A 12,457-nucleotide genomic window follows, 5' to 3' on the forward strand; every position below is an offset into this window, starting at 1 on the left:
CTATTCACCCAATAGTATTGCTGATAGATATGAAGATTCGCCTACTCTTTTGGGTCCGCTTATTTGGCTAACCTAAACACCAGTACAACGGACTCAACAGAGGTGAAAATCCTTCTGATTTTGAGGATAATATCCTACTTATGGAACCTTGATGTATTTCCGAAATGTCGGAGGTATGTCTGAACGCTTGATTGGAGATCGAAAACTTTTCTTTCCATCACTCTTGTCATGGAAATCTTAATCTAATGTTCAATTCGAATATTTTCATTGTTGCAAGTAAGTAGGTCTAAGTGTGAAAACCAAGAATTTCTAAGATTGGCTTCATCTTGATCAAGCTGGTGAAATATATTATGTTCATCATTGAATTCGATGTTAGCGGAATCAAACCCGAAGAGGTCGACGAAGATCCCTGGTATTGCTGTCTTCTGAAATAGAGTCGACGAATCCTGTGAGGTAGATTTAGGCCTATGATAAGTTATACGTAAAAGTCCCCTGCATCAGAGTGAGAGGCTCCTGTTGTTACCAGCCACTTTCTCGCCTTTAGGTTTCTGGTTCAGATGCCTCTGCAGGCAGTGTGAATCTGCAGCCGTTTCCCATGATCGATTCAAATGAATATAAACAAGAATAGATCTAGGCCTATACCATCGCTGCTAAGATTCTGAAAATTTCTGTAATAGCTCATATTACGTATACATTTTTAAAAAGGGAATCACATATGTTGTCTAGGTGTAGCAAGCGTAACTCTTGGAGTTGTGCTCGAAGGTGGATTCGAATCTCACTTGAACTGAGTAGGCCTACCTGGTTTTCTTTTTAAACTGTAAGCTGGATGCCAGGTACTCTCATGGCGAGTTATTGGACTCGTTCCATTCCATCTTGGATAACTGTGCAGTTGAAATAGCGTTAAATAATAATTGCTTAAAACTTTTAAAATGATAACCTATGCACAATAATTATTTTGAGATTTCAGTGCCCAGGAGTAACAAACTCTATCCGCCTCGAAGTCTGACCTGTAGCTATTTCCTCTTTCTTTTCATTATGCCCTATTAATATTACTTGTATTATTTCAAGATGCTCCGATTACTAACTGAATACAGTCTGCTACAACATACTCCAGTGGTTTCCAACCTTTTTTTTTGACTGACGACACACTTTACTGAACGCCCACGATATCGCGACACACTTATTTGTTTTTATTAACAATAAAAATAGTGCTTTTCGTCTGGAGAAAAGGATTATGGAACTCTGTGCATAATATTTTATAGGCGACGGGGAGATGATTACTGTTCACTGCACGGGAATTTTGTCGTTTTTAACCTCCTTTTCGTCCAACTAAGACTTTCAAGGTCTATCGGAAGTTAAAGAAAAATTATATTAAAAACATAGTTATTCACACATATTTCGATCCCATGATGAAGAATGCAACAAAAAGGTGCCGGAACGCCGTTATTTTAATTAGAACTGTTGTCATCTAACCTAGAACTTGATTCAGATTGCCTTTTTCGAATTAAAATTTTGTCAATGATACAATCTAAATAAAGCACTTTTTATAAAATAGCCTAGTCGCACTAAAACGAATTACTAACCATTGTTTCAGGTGTTCACTTTCATTCGAATTATTGCCAGGCAGAAAAAATTTAAACTGAGCATTGTTTCATTGGTAAAGTCTGTTTCAAAATAAAATTATCATATCAAAGACTTCGTTGTAAATAAAAAATGCGTTGTAAAGAGACTTACTGGATGGCATAAAATGTATTTTGCAATTCCAAAATTTCGCGACACACTCCATGGAGCTGCGCGACACATCAGTGTATCGCGACAACCGGTTGGGAACTTCTGGCAAACTCAATGGAACTATACCATGAAATCAGTATTCAGGAATTTAGACAATTCATAACGCTCTGTGGGAGGCTAGTACAGGTGATGTTGTTCATTTTGATATTGTGCTTGTTTTGTACAAAAGTACTTAAAGATAGGAGCGATAATACCAAACCTCCTGTGAACATCACCGACAATGCCGGGGAACTGAAACTTTTGCTCCCTCCTTTTAACCGAAGAGTTAGTGTCGCTGGAGGACAGAACTGAGAAGCCGCTTTGCTACTCACCCTCTGGGCTGCGGCGTGCGGTCGCGCTGGCGGCGGTTCTTGAACCAGTTGCTGACTTGCGTGAGCGTGAGGCCCGTCTTCTTGGCCAGGCTGCGTTTCTCGTCGGGCGTGGGGTAGCGGTTGCGGTGGTAGCACTCCTTGAGTGCGTTGCGCGACTTCTCCTTGAAGCAGTACACGGTCTCCTCGCCGTCCCAGATGGTCTTGGGCAGCGGGTACTTCTTGCGCAGGCGGTACTTGTCCACGGCGCCCAGCGGCCGCCCGCGCGTCTTCTCCTGCTCCTTGTAGTGCGCCTTGAACCACATCTGCTGCAGCTCCGCGTGGTGCCTCGCGTCGTAGTTGTGGGACTCCAGGATCGCGTACAGCTCGTGGAATGCGCCTCGGTGGTAGGCCACGGCCGCGCGTGCCCTCAGCACCGCCTCGTTGCCACGCAGCAGCTCCTTCGGTGACAGCGTCAGCAGGAACCTGGAGAACGGGGAAGTAATCACTAGTGCAGGAAGAAGTGCCTGAGAAGAAACTGCCTACTGAATAATGCACTGGCAGGAATGGTGAACGGGAGAAGAGTTCGGGGCAGAAGATGTCAGATGATAGACGACATTAAGATATATGGATCACATGCAAAGAGGAAGACAGAAAATAGAAAAGATTTGAGAAAGCAGGGTTTGCAGAGAAAGAAACCCTTGGGCAGAGCACTATGAATGAATGAATGAATGCATGCATGCATGCATGCGCTAGTGCTTTCAATACCGGAACTAAGGCTTGAGACTCCTTTCTCAATACAGTTCTCATCTACTGTAACTCGGACACCTATACAAACTACAAAAAAGTTTACTGGTTGATTTGATGAATTTACTAATTTCTTGGTTGATTAATTTATACGGGGAGGGTGGTGTTGGTGGTAGTGGAAGTAATAATAATAATAATAATAATAATAATAATAGTAATCTGAGGCACGACAGCCCATGAAGGACCATGACCGACCAGCTGGCTGCTGGCCTCACGTCCACATGTCGAAGCAGAGGTGGACGATCATCCAACCAGAATGGAGGTATCGTGTGGTTAGCACGATGATCCCCCCCATCCGTTATAGCTGGCTTTCGTAACCGGATTTCGCTACCTATCGTAGCTCCCCAAGTGCATCACGATGCTGGGTAGGCACCGGTCCCATACACTGGCCGAAATTTCATGAGAAAATTTCTTCCCCCATGAGGACTTGAACCAACGCGCATTCCGTAACGCGAGTCCTAGGCAGAATGCCTTAGTTCACGACGCCAGTAGTAGTGGTGGTGTTGGTGCGGCCAAGGGACGAGCCCTGTCGGGAACAGGTCGCTGAGCACTATATGGGTAGCTTTGTTGTCATCAGTTTGTAGTTAAATTACAAACGTACCAACTTTCATGCGTAATGTGCGAGTCGTCTGCAATTAGCTCATGAGCACATGACTAAAGTTGCGACTTGTACTTACTTAATTATGGCTTTTAAGGAACCCGGAGCTTCTTGCAGCCCTCATAAACCCGCCATCGGTCCCTATCCTGAGCAAGATTAATCATCATATCCCACCTCCCTCAAATCCATTTTAATATTTCCTCCCAATTAGGTCTCGGCCTCCCCAAAGGTCTTATACCCTCCGGCCTCCCAACTAACATTTTATATACATTTCTGGATTCGCCCATACGTGCTACATGCCCTGTCCATCTCAAACGTCTGGATTTAATGTTCCTAATTATATCAGGTGAAGAATACAATGCGTGCAGTTCTGCGTTGTGTAACTTTCTTCATTCTCCTGTAACTTTATGCCTCTTAGTTCCAAATATATTCCTAACAACCTTATTCTCAAACACCCTTAATCTCTGTTCCTCCCTCAAAGTGAGAGTCCAAGTTTCACAACCATACAGAACAACCGGTAATATAACTGTTTTATAAATTCTAACTTTAATGTTTTTTGACAGCAGACTAGATGACAAAAGCTTCTCAACCGAATAATAACAGGCATTTCCCATATTTATTCTGCGTTTAATTTCCCCCCGAGTGTCATTTATATTTGTTGCTGTTACTCCATAATATTTGAATTTTTCCACCTCTTCGAAGGATAAATCTCCAATTTTTATATTTTCATTTCGTACAATATTCTGGTCACGAGACATAATCATATACTTCGTCTTTTCGGGACTTACTTCCAAACCTATCGCTTTACTTGCTTCAAGTAAAATTTCCGTGTTTTCCCTAATCGTTTGTGGATTTTCTCCTAACAAATTCACGTCATCCGCATAGACAAGAAGCTGATGTAACCCGTTCAATTCCAAACCCTGTTTGTTATCCTGAACTTTCCTAATGGCATATTCTAGAGCAATGTTAAAAAGTAAAGGTGATAGTGCATCTCCTTGCTTAAGCCCGCAGTGAATTGGAAAAACATCAGAAACTGACCTATACTGAATCTGCTGTAAGTTTCACTGAGACACAGGCAGGCATGATTTGATGAATTTACTAATTTTTTGGTTGATTAATTTACACGGGAAGAGTGGTGTTGGTGGTTGTGGCAGTATAAGTAATAATAATAATAATAATAATAATAATAATAATAATAATAGACTAAGAATAATCCGAGGCACGACAGCCCATGAAGGACCATGACCGACCAGCCGGCTGCTGGCTTCACGTCCACATGTCGAAGCAGAGGTGGACGATCATCCAACCAGAATGGAGGTATCGTGTGATTAGCACGATGATCCCCCCAGCCGTTATAGCTGGCATTCGCAACCGGATTTCGCTACCTATTGTAGCTCCCCAAGTGCATCACGATACTGGGTAGGCACCGGTCCCTTATACTGACCGAAATTTCATGAGAAAATTTCTTCCCCCGTGAGGAATCGAACCATTGCGCATTCCGTAATGCGAGTCCTAGACAGGATGCCTTAGACCACGACGCCAATAGTGGTGGTGGTGGTGGTGGTGATGGTGATGGTGTATTTTGAGGACAAGGGACGAGTCCTGTCGGAAACAGGTCGCTGAACACTATAGCTTTGTTGTCATCAGTTTTTGGTTAAATTGTAGACGTACCAACTTGTTACAATAACACCATAACAGATAAATTTTGTAGGATCAAAAAATTAATCTTTACATAGATTCTTGCCCCAACAGTGCATATACTGTGCAATCCCAGCCACCAAAGTCACTCAGTTGAGTGCGCTCCTTGTATAATGGCAGTTGACATATAACATGTCAACTTATATGTCGAAAATGGTGTAAGGCCATAAAGGGAAAAACATTAGTGGAGGAGGATTCGATCCGGTACTGTGGATTGAACTACGGCGTAGCTCAAAGGGTTAGAGCGCTTGGTACGTAGAACCAAGGACTCGGGTTCGATCCTCGGCGCCGGAGCGAATTTTTCTCCTCTAATATCAATTGTTACCATAACAGATAAATTCTGGAAGACCAACAAATTAATCTTTACGTAGACACAAGAATGTTCCAATCTCCTTAATTTCTTCTGGGACCACATTTTCAGTTTATGACAGTCAATATAGACTACGGCACTGAAACCACGACAATAGAGTCGAAGGCGAAAGCAATATTTCTGTGTGGTGTCTAAGGCACAGCCGGCAAAAATAAATAGACTTCAATCTCGCAAAATACGTATTTCCATATATGTGCAGTTGTCAGAGAAAATACATTGGACTGGGACGAATCTGCCTGAAAATTCTGTACATTTTAGCTTAGCGCTGTTTAAACGTCAAGTTCTTTACTGAGTAGCCCATCAGAATAATTCGTTTCATTTTTGCTAGTATTTTAATAACCACGGTAACTGTGAAAAGTTGGATTTCAAGACTCTTGCTGAAGGCTTATTTTTAGTAATATTGATAATTCCATACTTCTTTTCTCCATAATTTCCAATTAAATACGCAATTGAGTTTATTATTCTTATTGTATTACATATTAAGTTTAGTAATATTAACCCAGTAAGTTCTTATTACAAGAACCTTACATTCTTATCGAGAGCATAATCTGTAGCCTCTCCAGCAAATACAGGCTAGAATTAGCTACTCAGCAGTCTCCAGTAGGCAATAAGTAAAGTCTAAACGTACAAAAACATTCAGGGTTATGTGAAAATGTGATATTCAGTGAAAATATGCCGTGTTCAGTAATTACTTCTTTCATATATATATATATATATATACATACATACATACATACATACATACATACATACATACATACATACATACATACATACATACATACATACAAATCAATCGATTAATATTTTTAATGTAAAATATATATTCCTGTTTTGCATACAGGCGTATAGCCTTCATTCTACTGACATGTTCTATTTTTAAATTTGATTCATCAAGAAAACGAAAAAAATTGTGTGCGCCTACTTATATGCAATTATTACTCGTACAGTTTTTGTACTGAATAGCTACCGTTTACATCTTGTGATAATTTAGGCCTAATATTTCACTAGACATAGGCCTACATAAAACAATGAGAAAAATCTCATAGTAGGCCTATCTGTCACTACAAATCTCAACAGCACAACAATGTAAATTCACTTGCATGGTGTAACTTATATCACCATCATCGTATCACACCATCACATCTCTATTAAGACTTAAACCTCCAAGTCATTGTCTAACTACTTACAATTACGTTAATAGTATAATTGCGTATTTGAAGTGCAAGCATGCATATTTTAGTAACTTATTTTTTTCTGAATCCAAATTGGTGCACTACAAGAATCATATCTAGATACAGATAGGTAATTATAGGCCTACAGATGTCTTAACATCGAGTTAGAACTTTTATCTGGTACTTTCAGTGATACCGTGACTACGCATAGGTCCTAAGCATACGCGCACGCGTATATGCAAACTCATTAACTTCTTTCTCTCTCACATTCATGCGTTTACATTCACGATGGTTTCAAAACAACTGACCTGTGCATTTTATGGAGTGGACTGATTCAGTATAGAATTATTGGGCATACACATTGACAATTTAAGGACAATTCTAATTAAAAAAAGCCACGTAAGCCTATGTAGAGAGAGACCATGTTCCAGTTATAAAATACATTTGTAATTGAAGTTCAAAAGTGTGGCAAGCGTTGATCTTTACTGAATTTCGGGTGGACAACTAATCACATTCATGTTATGTAAGGTAACAGGCTAAGATAAATATTGAAACGTAAACATAATATCTCATTAACAACAAGGAAACTGACGCAAAGTACCAACTTATATAATATGTGAGTCATGAAGCTGACAAGAGTGACCCTGGCATGAAGGAATAGCTTACATGTGATTCACTTACACTCGCACAAGTGTGGATGCAGATCAAAATGGATGAGACATGAAAGGTTAAACCTATTACACTCACGCAGTTCAGGAACCTGCCCAGAGAGGGTGGAACATGAAGAATAACGTGTGGCTCATGTTATATTCTCGCAAAGAACGACTGAAGCATTAAGATCCTCGTGTGAAAGTTACACTCTCGCTAATCAGGAAGCTGATTACAGCTGTTCGAACACTAAAGACTGAGGACTCAGTTTACACTCACATAAGATTAAGGACTGCAACATCAAAGCTATACGTACACAAAAATAGACCAGCATCAAAGTCACTGCATTTTCTTCTGATTCTTCTGACATGTTAGGCCGCCGCTCAGGTTCACTCGAGACAGGATTGCGTGATTTAGATTACAAACGCACATATCAGAGCGCTGATCTGAACGACAGGAACTTGCAGTATTACGTGACTCAAGTTACACTCACGCAGGTTCGGATGCTAATCGGAATCACTGGAACTTAGAGGACCGCGTGATTAAGGTTACACTTGCACAAGTTAAGATGCTAATCGAAATGACTGGAACTTTGAGGATTACATGACTCAGGTTACATGTACAAAAGTCAGGATGCTAATTGAAATTATTGAAACTTGAGAATTCCGTGGCTCTCAAAGTTACACTGCAAATGTCAGAGTGCTAATCTGGAGGACTACATGACTAAGGTTACACTCGTGCAAGTGAGGATGCTCATAGAAATTAGTGAAACTTTAAGGACCGCAAAACTCAGGTCACTCTCGCTGACCGGAATATTGAAACTTCGAGAACTCCGTAATTCAGTTTACACTCGCACATGTCAGAATGCCAATCTGAATGACTGGAAGTTGGAGGATTGATTAACTCAGGTTACACTCGCACATGATTGGATGCTGATCGGAATGACTGGAAGTTAGACGATTAATTAACTAAAGTTACACTCGCACAAGTCAGGTTGCTGATCGGAATGACTGGAAGTTGGAGGGTTAATTAACTCAGGTTACACTCGAACAAATTAGAATGATGATCGGAATGATTTGAAGTTGGAAGATTAATTAACTCAGGTTACACTCGCACATGATAGGATGCTGATCGGAATGACTGGAACTTAGAGGATTAATTAACTCAGGTTACACTCGCACAAGTTAGGATGCTGATCGGAATGACTGGAAGTTGGAGGATTAATTGACTCAGGTTACACTCGCACAAGTTAGGATGCTGATCGGAATGACGGAGTTGGAGGATTAATTGACTCAGGCTACACTCGCACAAGTTAGGATGCTGATCGGAATGACTGGAAGCTGGAGGATTAATTAACTCAGGTTACACTCGCACAAGTTAGGATGCTGATCGGAATGACTGGAAGTTGGAGGATTAACTGATTTAGGTTACACTCGCACAAGTTAGGATGCTGATCGGAATGACTGGAAGCTGGAGGATTAATTAACTCAGGTTACACTAGTACAAGTTAGGCTGCTGATCGTAATGATTTAAAGTAGGAAGATTAATTAACTCAGGTTACACTCGCACATGATAGGATGCTGATCGGAATGAGTGGACCTTACAAGATTAATTAACTCAGGTTACACTCGTACAAGTTAGGATGCTGATCGGAATGATTTGAAGTTGGAAGATTAATTAACTCAGGTTACACTCGCACATGATAGGATGCTGATCGGAATGACTGGAAGTTGGATGATTAACTGACTTAGGTTACACTCGCACAAGTTAGGATGCTGATCGGAATCAGTGGAACTTAGAGGATTAATTAACTCAGGTTACACTCGTACAAGTTAGGATGCTGATCGGAATTATTTGAAGTCGGAAGATTAATTAACTCAGGTTACACTCGCACAAGTTAGGATGCTGATCGGAATGACTGGAAGCTGGAGGATTAATTAACTCAGGTTACACTAGTACAAGTTAGGCTGCTGATCGGAATTACTTGAAGTTGGAAGTTTAATTAACTCAGGTTACACTCGCACATGATAGGATGCTGACTGGAATGACTGGAAGTTGGAGGATTAACTGACTTAGGTTACACTCGCAGAAGTTAGGATGTTGATCTCAATGATTGGAAGTTGGAGGATTAGACCCTAATTAACTCAAGTTACATTCGTACATGATAGGATGCTGATCGGAATGGCTGGAAGTAGGAGAATTAATTAACTCAGGTTACACTTGCACATATCTGGATGCTAATCTGAATGACTAGAAGTTCAGGATTAATTAACTCAGGTTAGGCCTAATTTGGGACGGTGGTCGAATATGTGAAACTGAGGACTGCATGATTAAATTTACACTCGCGCAAGTGAGGACGCTAATCTGAACGACTAATAGGCCTACACAATCAACGGATTTTGGCTCATGTTACGGTTGTATGTCAGAAATTCTGAAATATTAAATGAAATATAGGCCTGTGATGCGGAATGTCATAAAACGCTCCTATCCTATTGATTGCTGTAATAAATTATAGTTTCTAATGAAAATAGAAAGATAATTGTTTTTCATATCGCTTTCGCTTTTGTACTTACTTATTTACATATTACTGAGAAGCGTACACAAGGAAAGAAAATGTGACAGCGCTCAGTGCACTTTCACGACATGTTTAGGTTGAAAGGCTTGCATACTTTTCCTTTACATTAGTTTTTTAGCAGTGGCTGTTACTGTCTTCTGTATTGTCACGAAAGAACAAAAATAAAATATCCGGTTTTAAATAGGCCTAGTCTATAATATGACAGGCATAAGACAAACTGATCACTAGCAAAAACAACGGTTTTTGTCTTAAGTATGACTGAAACTCGATGTGTTAAAAAATTTCACACTCGATCGATTGGCAACTGACGTTTGGTTGTGACTGTAAAACTAGGTGAACTGAGGCGTGTTTTCACGACGGTCGTATTCCAGCGGTGCTCACCTGGCGAGGCGGTCCAGATCCCCGGCCTGCTGCAGCGCCTCGCACATGCAGGCTATCTGCTCCTGTGAGAAGCACAGAGGTTTCTTAAGTGTGCTAGCGCCGTAGGCTTGGGGCGTCGCGACGCCCAGGTCCAGCTCCAGGCGTCCACCACTGCTGGCGTCGCTGGCGGGCGACGACATGGGGTCCGCGAAGCTGTCGGGACCGATGTCCATGGCATCACACTCTGCTGCCAGACTGCCGCTGATCGACTGAGGGTCTGGGCCCGGCCCCGCCGGCAGCGCGCAGCCCGCTCGCTATTGGCTGGGGCGTGGTCCTGGCTCCCCATTGGTCGGCCGCGCGAGTCTATCCGCCATTGTATCTTCTGCAAGTTCCGAGTTTTTTGTCCTCGCGAAAAAGCAACTGCTGGTTTCGGTCATACCTTGTCTCTCACAGAATATGATCCGTGGCGGTCGATTTTCTCTGAATTCTTCAGAATCAATGACACATTATTACAAATTTTTCCATGTATCCTTAACTACCCCTCAACATAAATACGGGCCACCGGCGTAGCTCAGTCGGCTGAGGCGTTTGTAGATTCGGAGTTACGCTCGGGCGTAGGTGCGATTCCCGCTTGGGCTGATTACCTGGTTGGGTTTTTTCGAGGTTTTTCTCAACCGTAAGGCAAATGTCAGGTAATCTATGGTGCATCCTCGGTCTCATCTCGCTATCACCAATCCCATCGACGCTAAATAACCCAGTCGTTGATACAGCATTGTTAAATAACCAATTAAAAACGTAAATGTGTTTAGGCGTATCTCCTTCTCAAAGAATCTCTACCACCAAGCTTTAAATTTCTGTTATTCTCATTCCATCTACCTCTGTGTTGATAATGTTTGCGCCTTAGCTTTGAAAACCTGGTAGAAATACGGGTCACTTGGTTAGTCGGTAGCAGGATGACCAGAACAAAATGATGAAACAATTAGGGCATTTTATTCAAAACGAGGACAATGGGTAATTCCACAGCATTCTCATTTACTGACACTGTTTTGTAAACTTAAATTGTTACTTCTGTCTCTACTAAGATTGCTTCCATAGGCCTATTGTTCATATAATAACAAGCTTACTGTAGGTCTATATAACATATTAATTCTCAATGTAAACGAAAACAATAATACTAAATATTGTCCTGGTTAGGCCTGTGAGCATTACGTATGATAAGTTTAGTTTAGTGACAAAATTACCAACGAAAATAATGAAAACTATTATTTTAAGTTGATATCTCAACCAAAATAGCCTAAGTAGATTGAAAAAATATTATTTTCGTAAAGACAAGAAATAATACGTGTTATGAAGAGTTAAATTTTCAATAGTCATAGATTTTTAAAATGCCGGACATTTTGTTATACTTTTAAATGCTTGGAGGACAGAATGACAAAGTTTAAAAAGGAGGTCATGTCCTCCAAAATCCGGACGCCTGGTCACTGGTCGGTAGTGACAAGAAGAACAGATGAGGTTAATGTGTTACACCGTGGAGCCTTTTCAGTATAGTGATTGACCAGACGTCAACAAATATGACATTAAGATGACAGCAAAGCGTAGTTCACACCGGTCTACACTGTCGTCAAAACAATCTCCAACAGGAAGGTGGGCCATAGTTAACAAGTTTGTTATCTTGTGAAGCGCGCTGGTTCAGCAATGGTCACTAAACTGTCAATAGAAACTCAGATGTAGGCTTATGTTGCTACATAGGTGTGGAATGTTTTCGCCTGATCTATCCTTATTGTGATTTATGTTTAAAAACATATTTGCAGCATGATTCAGGGATTTTGGCCCCTGCAAAAAGGAAGTAGACTGACTACGAGCGAGTTACTCATCACTACTGGCGGGTTGGGTCACACAGGTCAGGCCGCGCAGTCATAACACCCAACACTTCCTTCTTATCATGTCGCGGTACACTCCGCCTTAAAAACACAATATTCTTCCACACGTCGCGATACTAACCACTATGTCTGTTGACTAAACAATGTCATGATGGCTTATATTTTCTCTACATGAGTGTCCCTCAACCTCGAGCATAGATATTACTTTCATTCTTCCTCTTTCCTCTTCCCCTCCTATGCACATTTGTGATTAAATTTCTTTCTTTTG

General features: G+C 41.1%; 1 protein-coding gene across 1 annotated transcript in view; it reads right to left on the minus strand.

The window, feature by feature from the left end:
• Six4 overlaps positions 1 to 10,551 on the minus strand; it is a 75,036-nt gene extending 64,485 nt beyond the window's left edge. Inside the window, exons 1-2 of the mRNA XM_069822715.1 lie at positions 10,331 to 10,551; positions 2,103 to 2,564 (exon numbers count right to left, since the gene is read on the minus strand). Coding sequence (XP_069678816.1) covers positions 2,103 to 2,564; positions 10,331 to 10,542 — 674 coding nt within the window. The 5' untranslated portion in view covers positions 10,543 to 10,551. The remainder of the gene's footprint in view (positions 1 to 2,102; positions 2,565 to 10,330) is intronic.
• Positions 10,552 to 12,457: the final 1,906 nt, after the last annotated feature.

This window comes from Periplaneta americana, chromosome 3 (genome assembly GCF_040183065.1).
Source record: "Periplaneta americana isolate PAMFEO1 chromosome 3, P.americana_PAMFEO1_priV1, whole genome shotgun sequence".
Classification (NCBI taxonomy): Eukaryota; Metazoa; Arthropoda; class Insecta; order Blattodea; family Blattidae; genus Periplaneta; species Periplaneta americana.